The 19,726-nt window shown below is 47.0% G+C and overlaps 1 protein-coding gene across 3 annotated transcripts in view; it reads left to right on the top strand.

Annotated features, from left to right (window-relative positions):
• The first annotated feature begins 4,867 nt into the window (after window positions 1-4,867).
• Ema (C-type lectin domain containing ema) overlaps window positions 4,868-19,726 on the top strand; it is a 73,261-nt gene continuing 58,402 nt past the window's right edge. For all 3 annotated transcript variants that reach the window (XM_077670818.1, XM_077670817.1, XM_077670816.1), the window contains exons 1-5: window positions 4,868-5,133; window positions 10,520-10,648; window positions 14,483-14,616; window positions 15,376-15,443; window positions 19,310-19,390. In XM_077670818.1, the coding sequence (XP_077526944.1) occupies window positions 5,060-5,133; window positions 10,520-10,648; window positions 14,483-14,616; window positions 15,376-15,443; window positions 19,310-19,390 (486 nt within the window). In that variant the 5' untranslated portion in view covers window positions 4,868-5,059. The remainder of the gene's footprint in view (window positions 5,134-10,519; window positions 10,649-14,482; window positions 14,617-15,375; window positions 15,444-19,309; window positions 19,391-19,726) is intronic.

Raw genomic sequence — 19,726 nt, 5'->3', positions numbered from 1 at the left:
CGCAACAGTGGTGACGGCGTCGGGATGGCTGATTCCCAACATCGGTGACAAGCTGGTATGCGAGTCCCAACAATTCCAAGGCTGCGCGTCGTTAAATTAATATGTATCCCACTCACGCCCTATAGCAAGAACCAAGGAAAGTTAATGAAACCACGGAAAAATAAATGGCCTACAGGTCCGTGTGGGAATAATAATAATAAAAAAACAGTGCAGCTACGGAAATTAAAGACGTTCGTCTGGAAGGGCTCACCGGACCGACTAGATGCGAAATGCACTTATATTTCGCAAGACATTGGGGGGTGGAGGGGGGGGGGGGCGCTTAATTATCGTTGTGTACAATCGGAGCGGAATCAAGGAATGAGCGTTTTGGGGATCCCACATACAAGCTGTGTGTTCGCTTTCGTTTCGTCTTTCGCCCAGCTGATCACTCGGCGAACGCATTTTTTTAAGTATACAGGGTATACGTAGTTCACAAGCGTAAGGAGGTGTCGTTGGAAGAGTGTGGTATTTGAGCCTTCTGATTTGAGTTTGTTCAAGATTCTGCAGGATTCCAGTGTCATATGATGTTGTTTCGAATAAGCGTTTAGTCGCGGACGCGGATTACTCTATAAGCCCGTCTCAGCTGTGCCCGCGGAGGATACATTAATGTTTGCGAGCGCTCACCTGGCGACAAGACGACCCAGCATTAATTTTTTTTTTGTCGTGAGCTGATTCCCAGTATAATTTTGCATTACCATCATACTTCTTTCTTATAATGCTCGTGAAATTTACGCCACATTGCTTGTCCAGGAGAGAGAGAGAGAGAGAGAGAGAGAGAGAGAGAGAGAGAGAGAGAGAGAGAGAGAGAGAGAGAGAGAGAGAGAGAGAGAATAGTATTTAATGATACCGGTAGTAATCAGTATCCGAGGCACGATATTGGCAAGCGTAACTGGCGTACGTGCTGTCAAATATCAGTACTCCGCTAAATTATGCAAGCTAACAAAACCGATTTACATTGTCTACAGCCGTAGCATGACCATCTGAGGAAACGCTGCTTACGGAGACACTGTTAGTAAATTTAATAGCAGTGGTGGAATGACAATCAGCTTATGCCGGTTTCGCGACGCCGGCTTGTGACACACACCTGGCGCTGACCGAATGTACCGCACTCAGATAGCGTAATAAACATCTACATTCTCCTAAATACACCGCATTTGCGAATAGGGTGACTGCTTCACATAAATACGTATTTAGAACACATACAGATGGTAAATCTTAGCCGTGAACGTGCAGCAAAAAAAAAAATCTCCCACCTCCCCTCGCGGGAACCCCTGTGTAGATGCGACGCATAGGGGTCTCGTTGAGGTTGCGCCGACCATCGCGATAGCAGGCTTGTTAGTCTCCATTGAAGGCAGCGTTGGACAGCGGAGGAACGGCGCTAGAACGATGGAGCAGAGCGGCGCAGGCACCGCGTTTTATAGCGCGCATAACGGTGAGGGGACGCGCCGGCGCGTCTGCCGCGGCTATGACGCAACACAATCCAACACAATCCACTTTAATCCAATACAATCCAATCCAAGCCAATCCATTCGAATCCAATCCAATGCCCCTAGCGAGAGAGGGGCATCAGAGAGGAGAGGGGGTGAGCGGCGGAGAGCGCAGCCAACACCACCTAGACTGGCGTTGGCGCAGCTCGCGCGGCGAGGAGAATGGGGGAGGGGCGGACGCCGACGACGCCGGATGCAGGGACAAGCAGTCGCATCTAAAAGCAGCGGCGACAGTGGGGAGCGGGCCGGAGCCTCCTTTGGCTACTTTCGAAACGGGCCGCTCGGGGGTTTCAGGGGCATCCATACGAGCAGCGCTCGAGGCGTATCATGCCCAACTTTCCGGCTGATCGCAATTCTTTTAGAGGTAATTACTCCGCAGTTATTTAGCATACGTTAAAGAATTTTGGCACTGCTAATACTGAGGGCGACAGCTTGACATTGTGCCAAGTTTGAAGTTCTGCGCTTAACTCTAGTATACGTTCCAGAGCCAAGGAAGAAAATATCCCACTAAAATGTATGGGCGCTAACCATTGACAGCGAGTAAGGTAAAAGCTATTTAGAGTTCTGGAAAATTATTTCGCAATGTTCATGTCCAAGTCGACTCTCTGCTCCGTGCGAAATATCAATTTCCTGCACTGGTTTCACTAGGTTCCTGAGAGTTCGGAATTGTGAGCAAGAAAGCTGGGGATCTAAAAACCCAAGGAAGACCAGGAGCGAACCATAGCGTGCGAGCCGTGTATAACAGATGATCGATGATTAACGAAGTGAGCTTATAATTGATTAGTGATTGATAGTGGTTATAAGGTGTACTAAGGTGGGATTAAGACTGGCGTATATTGAAGTGGAATGATTGCATATTAGTGATTGATAACAATATGACTAAGGTAGATTAAGACGGATTAAGATGGATAAAGATGGGTTAACACTAAGGTGGACTCAGAGGGGTTAATTGGGACGAATAAACGTAGATTAAATTGAAGGATACTAAAATAGCGTGGCTTCGGCGTCACCGGGTGGCCGTGTACATAAAAGGTACCCATCACAACAGTATACGCCAGGCTTTCACCTTGCAAGCTCAAAAGCAGACTTTAGTGCCCCGACAAATTTTGCGCCGGTCGGTCGCTGTGAAAAGTTTCAGTGCACGATATATCGCTCATGTCCGTCAAAATTAAATGCGGCCGTGTAGGTTGGAATGCTGTGCGACCGCTATCGAATGCTTGTTAGAGGACATTCCCCATGGTCATTAAGGCGTAAACCCATAGACTAACCATTTTGTCAGTGTGTTTGCGGCGAAATTAACATTCCAGCATAAAGTATTAGACGAAGACCACGCGGATGTAGATTTAGTCTTGCGGACTTTAAGGCTAGTCGTGCTGTTAACAATGAAGTAGTACACACGACTTTTGACGGCCATCGGAGGCCGACGGCTATAGTGTCGTAGCAACAGTGTCGGAAAGCCGGTTCAGCCGAATATGGTTAATAGGACCAGACGGAGCCGACTTCCGCCTTTATGGAACGTAACCATGGTCGTCATGAGATCTGCTAGGTGTTTCTTTCCTCCATGCAGGCCTCGCAGCTGGTCGGAGACAGGTGGCTATGACATACTGGTGCGAGGGACACACTTTGACATCCAGTAAAATATCTTTCTTGTCCCTAGTGTCCTGGGGGTTTCAGCGTACACTTAAAAATTATAAAGGCGGGCTCTCTGAGCAAAAAAAAAAAAAAAAAAGAAGTTCTCACTAACAGTGAGAAGTGGGAGATCGTGCTGCTCAGCTCCATCCCGAAAGATTAACTCTGGGCCGTCCAGCTGGCTGAGGACGCTGCTGCAGGTCCCACGGGCTCACGGCTGACGACTGAGAACCATAGTTGACAAACTGAATATTTATTACCTCTCTCCCCCCTCCCCCTATAACGAGAAAGCAGGGAGTATCGGGGGACGTCAGTAATTGTGTAACAAGGGGAAATAAAATAGTTAATACACTAAAATGTACCAACCTTGCAACTTTTACGCTCAGACTAATGTTTTCTTTGTGAAGTAGGTGAGATAAAGTCGGAGGCCGCCGAAATGAGAGGAAGGGAAGGAGACTGCGCAGCGGAGGAGGAAGGAGGCTACACGCGCCATTAGAGGCCAAAGAGGACGCGAATCAGAAATAAAACACAAATAAAACCACTGCAGTGCGCCTCTCTAGTTCCCTACCTTGAATTAGTGGCGGCTAGAAGCCGCTCCATGGGCAGGTGAATAGTCTAGCTGCCGATCACGTGCACACAGCCGGTGGGCGGAACACCGCAGTAAGCGCCGGGCCTGTGCTTGTGGGTTGGGAGTGCCTATAGTAGGCTTGCTCACGTAACCCACGCTCACGAAGTGAAACGTCACTATGGACCTTTTTCCAGTACCGGTCCTCCTAGAGGCCGCCCCGGCGAACTAAAAATGGCAGTAAGGCACGCCCCCCAAAAAATGCGGGCTTTCGGAGAATTCGTGGACAAAATATCCTGGTCCTCCAGTCCCACCCGTGCCCCCCCCCCCCCCTTACCCCCACCTTTCACATGAATTTCACGGCAGAAGGGGCACGTTCCCCTATCTGCAGTGGTTTAAGGACCCCTTTTTCATTACTTTTCTTCCTTTTCGTTACTCCCTCACTGGCAGCCATGCATGTGCTCACAGTGTGGTCAGCCTCTGCACCTTTGCTGAGAAATCTTTGCCCCTTTCCTTGGAAAGCATTTGTGTGTATGCGTGTGCGTATGTGCGTGCACGTACGAACCCACCACGAGCTGAGAAAGAGAAAAAATACAAAAGCGCAGAGCTAGACAGCATAGCCGCTCCCCGAGCAGAAAGTCGAGGGGCGCCCTTTTGTTTATTTTGCCGGAGGCGCCTGCCAAGAATGGCGGACCGGCAGCTAGCGCATGCGCAGATCGCTACTGGAGAAAGGTCCATTGCCAATGGCGAGTTTATTTACACGGCAAAGTTACTAAAACAAAGAAAACGTCGTTTTTTGAAGCCCTGGAGCACGATAAAATGTGGCGTCTTTCTTGCTGCGAAAAATTGAACTTCGGAACGGAAATCTAGCGCAAACGAAGCGTTTGCGCTAGATTTCCGGCGCTTTTTATTGGTGATGTCATGGAAAGAGTAGGCCATGCATTTTGAATTCGCCGCCACAGTGACTGCACAAGTCAGAGGGCGCTAGCAGAAACGAACCTTAGCTATTTACAACCAAAATTAAGTAAATACATTTAGAGTCTTTTTATAGTTTTTATTTTACATTTTTGTTACTTTAGTACTGCAAAAAATGACATTTTCTTAAAAACTTGTGGTTGTTTTGACATTTTTAGCGAGCCAATGGCAAGGCACTGCTCAATCTAACATGGCCGCCTCGCCGATTTCACAGCTGCATCTATCATGAAATGGCTACCTTTCGGATGTCGTTTCGCCGGTGATTGTGCGTCTATTCAAGCCGACAGCCGCCTTACCGTGACGACCGAACATTCGACTGTTATGGTGAGCTTTCGGTAAAGTTCGGCGAACCCAAGGCAGCACCATGTTTCGCAACAAAGGCTGGTTCTCCGGCGGCCTCTGGAAACCGAAAAACCCGCACTCGCTGGAGCACCTCAAGTAAGTTTCACGTCCGAAAAACGCTGCTGAAATTTTGTATTGCTGTCACCATGAACCCTTGAAGTGTAAACAAGCTTTTGGCGTGCGAAAAGAAACTGTCACGGTGTTTTACGAGCACCGAAATGTAAAATAACTGGTGCGCCGTCTGCTTCGCTCGCTACATTATACGTCGCAAATCGCTTTATTTCCTCCGTGGTGTGTTTCAACAGCACTGCTCTAGCTCTGTCAACTTCTCGGGTGTACGGGGAAAGTCTGAGGCGAAACTAACGGCGTAGTCTGCGAACCGAAAGTCGAAAGCACGGTCAAAAACCCGGACGCCTGAAACCGGGTGCAAATGTGGGTGTAGCCTGCTTGCCGCGGCTCTCAGATGTGAACGGAGCTTCAATAAGACGTGCCTGAGCGTCTGTTTCCGCTGGCTTAGTAAAGACCACTAACCTCCCCCTCTCTCTTTTTTCCTTCAGTGCGCACTGCGCAAACCGCAGCGAATTAATTATGTCTGTCGCAATGGGGGCCCGTCGCGACCCTTCAGCTCAGGGAAGTGCCCTGACTCAATTCTGAGCGCAGCGTCGCCGAGATTCCAGCTAATTGACGCGTCTTGCGTGACCCGCGATAAAATCGACCTTTGGTGTCAGTCGCCCCCCGGCGCTGTTGATAAGGGGAGTTTGTGTGTTGCAACGCTGCGTTGTCTGAGCTCCTGTCCCGATACCGATGGGCAGCAGACACCGAGTCTGCCATTGTCTTTGCCTGCAAAGACAATTCGCTGGCGCATAATCTGTCGTGCCCCGCATGCCTCTGTGTTGACGTCCGAACATGCCGGGCATTCCCGACTGTTTGAAAGTGGATTCAAGCATCACGCGAAGCGAAAATAATCTTCCCGCATGCTTCAATGTATGCGCGATTCTCAAGTGCATCAGCTACATCGAAGACAAGCCGACCTAATTTTGTTTAAGCAAGCGAAATCGCCAAGGTACTTTGGTGAGGTTTAAGCTTGCAAGCAGAACAGCAAGCTCGGTCGTAGTCCAAATAACACAGTGGCATTAACAACAGTGCCTATACGTAGCCATACCTGTATTGCTATCTTTGGAGAGACATTTGTACATATATCAACATTTCTTAAAAATCCTGGGAACATTTGAGGTGTAGCGTTAGTACCTAACACAGGGAAGCTGTGTTCTGGGGATTAAAAATAAGGAAGTGTCTAGTGTTCCGTCCAGACAGAACGCTAAAAACTGCTAAAGTTCCGTCCAGACTGAACGCCAAATCAAAACCAGCCGATTAGCCGCTGTTTCTCGTTCCAGGATTTGGTGCAGTGGTTCTGCCGCTGACTATGGACGTTGTAGTCCGTGGTTCGATTCTCGCACCGTGTTTTTGTGTGTGTGTGTGTGTGTGTGTGTGTGGCCGCGTGGTTAGCGTTTTGTAACAGCAAAACTTCATGCCCGCTTTACAATTCACGCAGTGAGAGCAGTCGGTCTTTATTTTTTACTCAAGCGGCCGAACCGCTCCCGCTCACTGGAGCCAAGGCCGATGTAGCCATTGCCAGTTACGCCCGATCTCCTGTAATTATTACCAGTGATTAATAATTAACAGCGACTCTGGCTAGTCAGTGAGCGGAAGCGGTTTGGCCGGTTAGGTTAAAATCAAGACCGACTGCTCTCGCTGAAATATTGTGAAGCGGGCGTCGTATGGCGGCTTGGAAATCCGTTCGGATAGAGCTACAGTTAGTCCGACCATCTGTAATTATTAATAATGATTAATAATTATCAGTGATTGTGGCTAGTCAGTGAGCGGTAGCAGTTTGGCCGGTTGGGTAAAAATCAAGAGAGACTGCTCTCAACGCGAGTTGTGTTCCTCTGGACGGAACTTTAGTGACAGCTGCCGTTCCGTCTGGACGGAACGCTAGACACAGCCTAAAAATAAACTTATCATTTGAGAGACACCGATCTTTTCTTTTTTTCCCACCTTGGCCGACAGGAAGCGTGGCAAAAGGCAGTACGCCTTGCGAATGCTTTCGCTGCATGGGCAGTTGGCACATAGGCTACTAGTTCACATCCGTCACTGGAAACTCTCAAAACATTACACTGTGAATCTGCACTGGTACATTTCAAACTGTGGCAGGAGACGGCAATGAAGCTCATCACATGGTACCACAAGCAGTCTATTGGTGCCATTTATAAAACTTGTAAAGTGACTCCTGCCTAAGTTGCAGAGCTTTCTGAAAGTGAGGCGCAGAAAGTGAAGGGCAAGGTGCGTAGAGTACAGTTTAAGATAGCCGCCATCTTCAGAACAGTGCTGCTGTGGGAGGTGGGCTTGCAGCAGTGGATATGGTTGCAAGGTGTGTGGTCGCCGCATCCCTAGCATCCGTATCAGTGTCACGCCAAGGTGATACCGTAACTGCGAGATACCGTAACATTGTGTATGTGCTCGTTAGCGAGCTCTGTAAACTCGACAAAGGCCTGAGCTCTCGGCCTAGAACATCCTACGCAGTGGTGTGGAGGTTCTATGAATTTATTACTGCGTGAGCAGTTCCTTGACGTGCTGATTTAGGGTACACAAACCACATGATGCCCTACGCGTGCTTTTTTTCTTATTCTTTTGCCTCACGAAAATGGCGCAGCGAGCGATGCAACGAGTCTTGCTGTCCGCTATGAGCTTGGCCGTGGATGAGGTCTTTTGGCCAGTCCAGCTCGCAGACTTCGTTACCTAACACATTGTCCGAACGTTGGCTTTGAGCTTGGTAACACTTCATGGGCTGGAGCTGTGCTTGGAGTGGGGGGTGGTGTATTTATGTTGGATTGGGAGTGGAGGGAAAGAAATTGTCTGCTTGGCCTGGCCTTGGTTAATTGTCGAGCGCTATTGAGAATTTTGTAAATTAGTAACTCATTCAGAATGCACGTTCTGAAAGCACGATCCACAGTCTTTGTGGTGACACGAAGGGTGTCGGTTGTGTGTCTAAGGCTTTAAAGTCATGTGTCAGTATTGGTATTGTTAGTGCGGCTGTGCAGCTAGTTCTTTTATTGTTTAGGTATGAGGGGTTCGTGACGTTCTTTTGCTTCATTTAATCCCTAGTATGATAAGCATTGGAGTACAAGCCAATAAAAGCAAGTGTAGCTGTGTAACGTGGTGGTGTGTTGTGCTGTTTTAGCTTATTGCGTAGGCAGGATTGTAAAAAATCACGAATCTACAATATCTTCCTATGAAATGGCGTTTCAGTCAATGTCATTGTTGACCTTTTAAGAGGATGAAGCGTGTAAATGGTTCAAGCACACTGTGACCTTTTGCTTGAAAAAACAAAAAAGAAGCCTGTTGGTATTTGCCCCCCACGTTTGGCATAATGTTTCCACTTTGTGACACTGGGTGGATAGTAAATAGTTTGATACTGACACTGTAAGTGGTGCTGTTCTCTGCGGTGTTGTCAGTGCTTGTGGGTGTATTTTCTTTGCGCTGTGTTGTTTTTATGCGCTGTGTAACACGATGCAACTTCATCAACTCCTTCACCGAGACGGTTGCCACCTTTCCCCGAAAAAAGAACCGGCCCTTCTGGGGGAGGGAGGGGGGCATGGTATATTGAATGTTTAATTTGTGTTGAAAAAAAGACGTCATCTTTTTGTTTTTGACAAGCAGTGCCATTTATTGTAACGTTTTCTTAGAGAGAAATCAACATAACGTTTGTACTGAAAGTGATTGAGAGCTTCCTTATTGCTCTGTATGCGCTTCAATGAAAAGTAACCGCAATTGCTGACCGCGACAGCAGCATTTCGTTGTTTTGTTCCTCCTTAGGTCCCCCTCCACTTCATGCAGCGCGCTCACCCGGGTATTTTCTCTGCTCGCGTGTGTTTGCGCAGCTTGTCGACACTTTTGAAGCTTTTAAATCGCCAAAACGTACATAATCACATCACTAGGGTAAAAAAAATGGCCAATGACAGCCGGTTTTAAGTATGGACCGGCAACCGGCCCAGCTGTTTAAAAAAAAACGGTCGGGCCGGTCTAAAACCGGGCAGGTGGCAACCCTAACCGAGGCATGAGAGGTGGCCTGCAAAGTTCTTCATGTTTGCCGTCTCGTGCCATTAGGGGGAAAGGAAAGTAAAGGCTTTTCGTTCAGAAAGTACGTCTCTTTCTTGTGTGAATCAGCTGTCAAATATTGCGGGTTTCCGTTTCCATGTCAGCGTTTTAAGCGGAAAATCTCTCAATTGGTTAAATGGTTGTCCCGTTTTCCGAGCAGCTACCATATGTCAGGAGACCACCCAAACTTTTGCAGAGGTTCCTACAGTGACGCGAGCGACTTTTGTGCGCTTCAGTTTCCATGTCAGCTCTCTTGGGGTGCGAACGGCACACACTTGCTCCCAAAGTAGCTTTTCGTACACAATCATAGTGGCAGTAGGCCAAGACACACACCAAACGTATTACCAGGCAGGAAAAAAAAAGGCAGGGGTTAAATGCTATGCTGGCTTTTATTTGTGGAGCCGTGTAAAACGTAGTCCGAACTCTGAGGTGGAGGCTCAACCCACTTATTGAGGCTGACCTTCTAGTATTGGTGAAACACAAACAAGCTTGGAATTCATCAGGGTGGGGTCAAAAAAGAAAGGGGAGAAAAGGGAGACGACATTTTTTAGTTTTTCGTGGGCTTCTTGAATGCAGAAATTTTGGCCTGTGTGTAACTCTGTCTGTCTGTTCCTCCCTCGATTCAGCTGCCCGGACAATATTAAAACAGAGGTTGAACAATACGTCTATATACCCACAGCCATATCTAAACATCTAAGCCTGGCGGCAGTGTTCCTACTTGTCAATACTGTTGAGCCAAAACAAAACATTACGCATGTTAGAGGTAACACATCAATACGTAAGTGCTATTTGTAGGGTTACTTTATTAAAAATACATGGTTGCTTGATTTAATGAAAAGTATGCCCAGAAAACTACAAAAGCGGCCGCCCGCGGCGCAAACAGTAATGAAAGGTTCTAATGGATGGTGCGGGGGTGTGCATGGAGAGGTAGGGTGCCTCAATGCACGTGCGTTTCCGTCGTACGCCGGCACCAGCATAGAGGCTCCCAGCGTAAAGCAGTTGAACGCGGTAAATTTGAATCGACTTAAGTGAACCTCTAGCATGTTTATCTCGGGAGGAGCAAGACAGGAGAGGAACAGCATGAGAGGTGAGCGGAAAAGAGAAGGGAGGCATTTATATGACAGGGGCCCGTCAGACGACTGTCATCTCTCAGCGATATTTGCAACGAGTGAGCAGATAGGTGGCCTATTTTTGGGAGGGCAGTGACCGAGCGCTTCCCTTCCCTTTCCCCTTCCCCTTCCCTCTGAATCCACCGCTGTGCTGTTAATGACAAGCGTGAGACAGAGGTGCACTGAAAGGGACATTTTCTTCCTCTCCTCTTTTGCAGGTACCTGTACCACCTGCTGTCTAAGAACCAGACGGTGACGGAGCAGAACAAGGGCATCCTGGTGGAGACGCTGCGCTCCATTGCTGAGATCCTCATCTGGGGCGACCAGAATGACAGCACCGTCTTCGAGTGAGTTGGGCTGCTGTCTTGGACTGCCACCACCGTTGTGGCGGTAATACGTAACCAGCACAGTTCCATACTGATATGTATTGGAGGGAAATCTGTAACTAGTGTCTTTGCAATGGAGTTTTATACTAACCTACACTAGAGGGAAATGTGTCACTACAATGCATGCCATCGTGGATGCCACCATAGCAGCAGGAAATGTTCCTCCCTTAGATGGACTGGCTTGCCACATTGTAGGGTTACACGTCCCACAGCAGCGAGCAGAGAAAGCTGAACAAGGTGGTAACATACTTGGGTGCTACCTTGAGCAGTCTTTCACTCATCGGGTTTGGTAGAACCAAGCGGAGAATGCTGTTCAGAAAGTTGACACTGTGCTAGGTATGCAGTGGAGCTGCATGAAGAACAATGGGGAAGGAGCCGTTTGTAACTTTGTCCTCGCTTAGTAATCCCAGTGCGTAGCTCTGCAAAGGCTGGGCATTGGTTCTTGAGGAAGCAGCAGCTGCAAGAGCACGTCTCAGGTTGCCTCACTGCGTCTCGTACAACTCCAGTCTCTGTAAGCAACAATGAGTGGGAGCAGGAACAGTTGGCATAACCACGTCGTTCGATGAATTGAAAAGGGCGGGCAGTTTTTTTTTCGGAGAACGACGTTCTTTTGCATGTGCATGCATTAGTAATGCGCAGTGTTGACGAGTATTGAAGTGCAGTTCAAAACACGGAGCTTAGTCGCGTGTATGAAAATTAATCCGTTGGGTGTCAGCGACTTTCCAAGCGACTATTTTTGCCGGTGCTGTGTGAAGAGGGCGTGGTGACAGCGTCGCATTGTTGTGGTGTTTTTGAACCCGGCAGCGATTCACAACTGCTTTGCAGCTGTAGACCTTTGAGGCTTTCCATCCTTTATTTTTTTAATGCTGTCCTCTTTTTGCTTGCTTGCTTATTTGCTGCCTGATTAACCACCGGAAAGAAACCAGGCTTCTGGGCTACCCCGTCTCCTCCTCCCCCCCCCCCCCCCCTCTTTATCTGCGTGCATAAAGCCTTGACACTTGATTGAGCTGGATTGCAGGTGGCAGTAACACATGTCAGCTAAAACTTGCTCTCTACTTTGCTCAGCATTAGAAAAAACAAAATTCCATTTTCGCAATGACCTACATGTTTCGTCTGAAACAAGTGCGGCAGAAGGTTGTACTGATAGCTAGGTTACTTTTTAAATATTGTTGCTATATCTTAAAGCCGTGGCATGTATAACAAAATGTAGGTCGGATTGTGAGGCGGTCATGTTGTGCACGTGTGATGTTGGTGTCTGGCAGAGCTCTTCGATGTGGGCAGTTGCGAAACTCCGCTTCAAAAAACGGCTCGCACCTGGACCCCCCTGCTTTGGATCTTGCGTACCGTGGCGCCACTGCGGCCGCCGCATGCACTATCCAAAAAAACAAACTAATTATTCAAACTGACAATTTAACGTTAGAATTTGTTTTAAATTGCATATTTCTTTATTTTTCTGCTTTAATAAATTATTCATTGCTATCTTAACTCCGGTTTTTAGATTGCGATTGTTTCTATGTCTGTGCATCTGCGTGCGGGCACTCCGGCACAACATAGGTCAGAACTGAAGTACTAAATCCACAGTTATCATTTGGCCTACAACTCATTGTATGCCAAAACTAATCTAGTAGCCTATCAAGCGGCTCTAAATAATCAATTCCAGCTTGCATAAGGCCCTCGAAGTGACTTATTTATTTTTTTGCCGCCAGAAGACCGAAAAGGACGCGCAGCAGACGAAAGTGCGCAAGCGACGGTTGACCCAATCGTCGCATTTCTTTTTACTACTTTTGCTTCGTATGTATATAAAACACTTGTATAGTTCAACACATTGGGCTCCTTTGTCATAACAAATTTATGTAAGCACTCAGATACCATTTTTCACCCAGGTCGTCCAGCGGCGAAGCAAGTTGTATAGTTTATTTTGTCACCAAAAGATGGCGCCACTGTAAAACAAGATCCAAAGCAGTGGACCAATCTTAGGGCCACCTTTTGATACATGGGGCCTATGGGGAGTTTTGCAACTCCTATATCAAGTAACTCTGGGCGTCAGGAACTTCCCCATCTATCACCTCTTCGTGTGGTGTTCTGGGAGAACCTGGTATTGAGGTCACTGACTCTGTGGCGATTGTTGCATCACTACATAAATACCCTCCAATAGAGAGCAATCACTCAGTCAGTCATCTTCCATTGTGTCATCGCTGGGGGTGACTCATGCTATTTTGTAGTCTTGTAGTCTCCAATTAACAATCTACTAGTAAATTTAGTATAAAATTGGCGTAAAAGCTCTTTTAGACATTCAGGCGCAGTGAATGACACAAGCGTTACAAAAGTGGTACTTTTTTTACTGTTTTTTTGTTTTGTTTTTTTACTGTCTTCAAGTTTGTATTATTTCTACCACATGACAACTCACCTGGCTGAGTGTCCTATTGCATTTTACTCTTAGTTGCTTGCAAGGGGTGGGAAAATATTTTAAACTTTTGAGTAATACAGATTGCATTTGCAATCAAGTTGAATTGCAGTATTAAAAATTTTGAATATTTTCAACGGATTTCGAAGTTTTAATATGCAAAAATATATACTGTCTGACACTTCATTCTCTATTGTTTTGAAGAACTTGGATGTGGGGATTTTTACCCCCTAAAATATATATATATATATATATATATATATATATATATATATTGTCACGAAGACAAGGACGATGCAGTTGTCTTGAATGAGAAACACGTTTATTGGAGCGAACTTGTGCTCCCCTAACAACTCAAAAGAATCCAGAGGCGGCGAAGCTCCGGCGTCCGCACTGCAGGCTTTTTATCTTTCGGGGCGCGTGGTTCTCGAAACGTCGATTCACATCGAGAACATAGTAGATCCAAGAAGATTATTCTGGGCCGTTCACGTTAGATCGGAATGCTCTCCCTATCACAACAGATAACACATGCGGCACAGAAAGAAGGAATGGAACACGCGCTTCCCTTGGCGCAGAGATAACACAGACCGGTGCAGCCGGGCGGTAAAAGCAAAACACAAATAAACAAACCCAATGTATGGTTCGCGGCAATATATATATGTGTGTGTGTGTGTGTGTGTGTGTATGTATGTGTATGTAGGTATATATTTATGTACACACACACACACACGCATGCGCATACACACAGAGAGAGAGAGAGAGAAGGAAAGGCCAGCAGTCTATAATGCCAAGGAAGGCATAGCGGAGGTATAAGAATTTTTTTAACGCTAAAGTGTTTTATTCCGGGACGCACAGACATTTGAGTGGTGTCATATCCGTCACGGAAATGACGCCAGTACAACGAAGCCAGCGCCCTGTAAAGGGTGCACCCCTGCACACAGGCTCTCCTTATGGGAAAGCAACCTTTAGTACAAAAGAGTACGTTATGCTTAAGGTTGTTCGTTTTCGGGTTTTAATTTGTAACACGAAAGTATATAATGCCGGGATACACCAAGATTTCACTGACGTCATATCCGTCATGGAAATGATGCCAGTACACCTTTGCCGAAGCCACCCGCCAGCAGGACGTAGCTCGCCGGGCACACCCACAAGACAGCCGCCGACCTGCAAATCATGCTCAGCTGCAGATTTCACGGCACATTTCACTTTCGTGTTTTACCGATTCCTATGTCAGGAATCAACTACAGTTTTTTTTGTTTACTACAATTTGTTTGTCTAGATTGTGTTGTGCACACAAAAAAGAAATAAGGTGTATTTCTGGACAGCATCAGGCAATCGTCGGGGTAGTCTAGTAATGACGCTCGTTTCGACGATGCTCCCTTTGGCTTTAGCTTCTTCCTGGAGAAGAACATGCTGTCCTTCTTCCTGAAGATCATGAAGCAGAAGTGCGGCCGCTACGTCTGCGTCCAGCTCCTGCAGACGCTCAACATCCTCTTTGAGAACATCCGCAACGAGACCTCACTCTGTAAGTCGCGGAGCCCCTGCCCCCTGCTTTTGGCATATAATAAGCGTAAACATTATACGTGTCAATTCGTGCTGGTCATTGTCTCATTCTACGGTGGCCTTTGTGTTGTTTGATTCTCTCTCGCTTGTCTTGTGTGCTCGTGTTTCTGTCCTTGCCTTGTTCATGTAGTGTACTGTCGTCTACTAGACTGTGAAAAAGCCTTGCCCCAGCCAGTTTGGGCATGTGGTAGCAATGCAGTTTTGGGGCGTGGCTACAGTTTGGATGCCTTTGAGTTAGGGAAGGGTGATGCAGGGAGTTACCTGTGCAAGATTGGAAAGATCAAACTTGTTCTTTTTTTGACAACAATTGTAGCCAATGCAGGTCATCATTGGTTGTCAGTTTATAAACCAGCGCTGCGTTTGGTCTATATGTTGTCACTGAAATCAAGTGTGTATGTGTGTTTGTTAAAAATGCTGCGTGTGTACAAGTGCAATAACATTAGTTTTGGTCGAAGCATCTTCACGCCATGTTGGCCTCTGCAATATTTGGTGAAGCGAGGTGAGAGTGCAGTTTCATTCATACAGGGATAAAAGTCGGACGACAAATGGCAGTTGATGGATTAGAAGAGGCTAAAAAGGTTAAATCGGCTGTGTTAATGCAGAGTTGGACTGTTTTGTTCTTTGAAATCACTCTGTGGCCATGGCTGCTTGCTTTTTTCTGTTCCAAGCACAAGTGAAAAGAGAAAAAAGAAACGAAGTGGCATTCTCTCCTCCTTTTCAGATTACCTGCTGTCGAACAACCACGTCAACTCCATCATTGTGCACAAGTTTGATTTTTCCGACGAAGAGGTGAGCGGATTGCGCCAGTTTATGTGTAGGCAGGGACAGGGGAGTGCGGCATTGGAGGAGAAATTGGAAGAGATTAAGGAAGACTAGAAGGCTAACGATTAAATACGGAAAGAACAGCAAAGAATCAAAGACAACAAAGGTGACCAAAAGGAAGCAAGTTAGATAGAAACGAATAAAAACAGAGAAAAAAATGGAAGCTAAAACGCCGTTAGAGATGTACAGGGCAGAGAAATTGGACACCAGAAAATGAAATTTCTACAATAATTCCATTGACAAGGCTTTGCTTTTTCAGGCTAGAGCAGGGTTGCTTGCAAACTAAAGAGCTTTGTGGGGTAGTACAGTCAAACCCGGCTATAACGAACCCGGATAGAGCGAATTATGCTATATATCGAACAAAAATTTTTCAGTTACGGAAATACATGGGAAACATATTCCTTATAACGAAGTTCACATCCGATATATCGAACTCCGCGCGCCTAGAATGGCCGCCGAAATGCATGGTCTCGGAGCGGCGATTGAGATGTGGATTGGCCGCACCACGGAGCAAGAGCTGCGACTGGGACATTGCGCCTTGCACGGAGAGACGTGACGGCCGACACTTTCCGTAACTATTTCCGACGCGTGGGACTTATGACGGAACCCGCCCAGTCAGCGAGTCCGGACCAAGACAGCAGCATCGGTGAACTGTGGGAAGAGCTCGCCAACGTTGCCGATGATGTCGCGAGTGAAAGCCGTCCGATGCTTATAGTGAAGCGCTTTCGGCAGTCGATGTGCTCCGCCAATGCTTCTTCGATTTTGTAAAACGCAGACTCGTACTGCTGCAAACAATGTTTCGTGTAGAGAATGCTATGCTAGTTGTAAACGCCAAAACGAAAGTGAAAACAAAAATCACCGTTTTTTTTTTTTTTTGCAAAATAGGCAGTTAAGGCGGAAAGAAGCTAATTGCCACAAATGGATTATTTTGGGTATGGTTAATGGCTACTTTACTGTGTTCGTTTCTGCATGCGGGGACGGTGGAGTTGAGGAAGGGGGGGGAGGGGGCTACCGCGCAGTGGGAACTCGTAACAACAAGCTCGTTATAGGCGGGTTCGGCTATAACTATTGGATATATCGAACAAATCGCGGTGCATATTGCAGTTCGCTATAAACGGGTTTGACTGTATACACAAAATGATGAGGTATGCATTGTCAATGGAAAAGAAACAGAAACTATGCGGCACATAGTGTTAGAATGTGGGGGTATCCATCGAAATCTACATGAGGGAAATATTCGGCTTCCAGTAGCGATAGGACTTACGAGTAGCACAGAGGGAGTAGTTAACTTCAAGGCTGTCGAGGTGACGAAAACAAGATTAGGATGCTGGTGGACGAAAAGCAGAGAGGGGAATATTGCCTAGGACAGCTACCACCCGTAACAGAAAAAATGAGTACTTTGTGCCTGCCCTCAGAGCAGTGCTAGTATTAAACGAGGATTATAAAACATAAATATACCGGTATTAGTTTTTTCTTTGTAAGATGACACAGCATCGCCCCGTTTCAAAGGGGATACCACTAGCAACCAATCAATCAATCAATCAATCAAGAGGTAGGTGCATACGGGGGTATTCAATATCACCTTCACACCAAGTACCCTTGCAAGGCCGCAGTAATATTGGGTGAGAGAGGAGTTAAATTCTAGTAATGCCAGGCGAACGGACGGCAAACGCTGTAGGGTTTGCACTGTTCATTCTTCTTCTGCCGTAAGCACGATCCTTGCTTTGATTGTCTTCTTTTTCCCTTGTTTTCCGTAGGTTTACTCTAATTAGTGCGCCAAGTTTTCTAGAGTGAACTGAGTATGTAGTTCAAAAAACTTTAACTGAGTAAATGAGCGCCAAAGTTCATTCTCTTTCTGTTTTTCTGAACAGCACATGGATGTGTTCAGCTTTTGCATTCATGTTGCAATAGATATGATAAAGTTAAGGTTGTGTGTGTTGCATAGAAAAGCAACTGCCCCTTTTTTGCACTTTCATGCAAATACTCGTGTCTAAACCGCGTACTGCTTTCTTTTACATGGAGTCTTGGTGGGGAGGTAACAACTTGTAAGCTAGTAAGGAAGATTTCACTTGGCCAAAAGACTTCATACTTCATTATTTAGCTGCTGGTTGTATTTGTTCATTGTTTGTTAGAAAGTGTGCATTATCAATATTCATCTGTCTATCAGTAAAATAAAAGCTCTGATACTTAGCCAGGCCAGAGAGTGCACCTAGGATGAGGTTCGTTCGTGCGGCACAGAAAGTGTATCGTCAACAGCGTTTACGAAAGCAAATGGTTACCTGGTGCTCCGTCCTTTGTCGTGGAATATGTGTCTTCAAAGGCTGACATTACACGACATTGTGGAGTAGTTTGGTTTTAAGTGCGAATGCACTTTATAAGCGACCCTGAATCACTCGTCCGCCGTCCGCACTCCCCCTCTCCCCTAGCAACGGCGCAGAGGAGGAGAGAGAGCGTGCGTAGCAACGGTCTCCTGCTCGGCGTAGCTGCGGGCGGCGCGCCGCTCCCTGAATCACTCGTCCACATAGAGCGGCGCGCCGTCCGCGGAGCGCGGAGAGCGGCGCGCCGTCCGCGCTCCCCCTCTCCCCTAGCAACGGCGCAGAGGAGGAGAGAGAGCGTGCGTAGCAACGGTCTCGGCGTAGCAACGGTTTCCTGCTCGGCATAGCTGCGGGCGGCGCGCCGCTGCGCCGGTTCGCTTCGCGTTCCGTCCGCGTGAGGGCGCTCGCTCGTCGGCTCCGCATTCCGACGCTCGAGGGCGCTCGCGCGACGGCGCGCCGCTAACGTCCGGTTCCGTAAAGCAGTCGAGTTTCCGTAGCGCTTCGTCGTTCTAGATGGATCCTTCGCTCGTACTCGGGCCAAAAAATTCCCAAGCATTTCCCAAGTGAGAGGTACGTAACGTGCGAATGCCAAAGACTTTAACATAGCGCCCCTCCGGATCAAATCGGGTAACTTCGGGTAACTTCGGGCAAACTCGGGCATTCGCACTTTGCCATCTTCCCTCTCACTTGGGAAATGCTTGTCTTTTTCTCCACTCTCGCAAACAACCACAGGCATGGTGGAGTACCATGGCTAGCAAGTGCCTCTACCTAACGTCAGTAGTATTTGTCGAAATAGGTCACCAAGGGGAAGCTTTGGATTAAATGCCATTAAACTTCGCTACTGTCGTTGCGTGAGAATCTTTGAAGGAAAACTCTCCACGATGCTGTGTGGCCAAGGCACAGCACACTCAAACTCTGGGTAATTCAAAGTAGCTTAATAATTTTCGGTTAATTAGAAGTGATGTGCGGGTCCTGGCAATTTGACATGCAATCCAACGGAAGAAATTGCTCGATAATTTGGAGCTAAAACCCATTGCATATCACTGATGATATCAGTAAACGAAGCACTGAGGTGACCGTCATTTCTCAATAAAATTCAAAATTTTCGAGTGCAAAAACAGCGCCATGTTCTGTACTGATTTAATTAGAAGTTCGGTTAATTTGAACTGTTTTGGGGTCCCCGTGGGCCTCATGTTAACAAGAGTCGGCCGTACCGCTAAGCGGGAGGCAGAGGGGTATGAGTTCACTATCACAGCGGCTGCATTTCCGATTGACACGAAATGTAAAAACATGAATTTGTACGGGATTTCATGCACAGTGAAGAAACCCGGGTAACGTAAACTAAATCTGCAACTCTCCGCCGTGCCACACCACATAGCTCACTATTTTTGAGAGTTGGAAACTTCAGTAAGCCAGACTAGGTTCATGATCGCATGCTCGCATGGTAGTTTTCCCCGATGTGTTGAGTATTTTGAGCTGAATCTTTGTGCAGCCCGAGGGTTCCAATGTTTATTGCAGGTGATGGCGTACTACATCTCCTTCTTGAAGACCCTCTCCCTCAAGCTCAACAACCACACCATCCACTTTTTCTACAATGAGGTGAGCGCAATAATGGCTGGTGTGCGACAAAAAAAAAAAGTTGTGGGGGTTGGTGTGTCAATCTGTTGGCCTTTGTTTTAAGCAACTTCTGCGGGACACATTGCAGTTGAGTGTGTGATTGCAGCCGTGGGCTTACTGCCATGCGTGATTGCAGCCGTGGGCTTACAGCCATGCACTGTACAAAGTGCGTGGAAAAAAAAAAAGAACTGCTGAACATTTCAGTGAGAAAATGTCATACCAACAAGCCTATAGTACTGGCACTGCTGAACAGTTGTTCCATTTACACACCATTTTTTAAGTGCGTGCTCCCAGCGTTCAGACCTGTTTTTTGTCTTG

This window comes from Haemaphysalis longicornis, unplaced genomic scaffold, assembly GCF_048455015.1.
Source record: "Haemaphysalis longicornis isolate Haplotype H1 unplaced genomic scaffold, Haemaphysalis longicornis Haplotype H1 scaffold_5, whole genome shotgun sequence".
NCBI classification, from domain to species: Eukaryota; Metazoa; Arthropoda; class Arachnida; order Ixodida; family Ixodidae; genus Haemaphysalis; species Haemaphysalis longicornis.
Note: the sequence above shows the minus strand (reverse complement) of the source record. Positions and strands in the feature narration are given on the sequence as shown.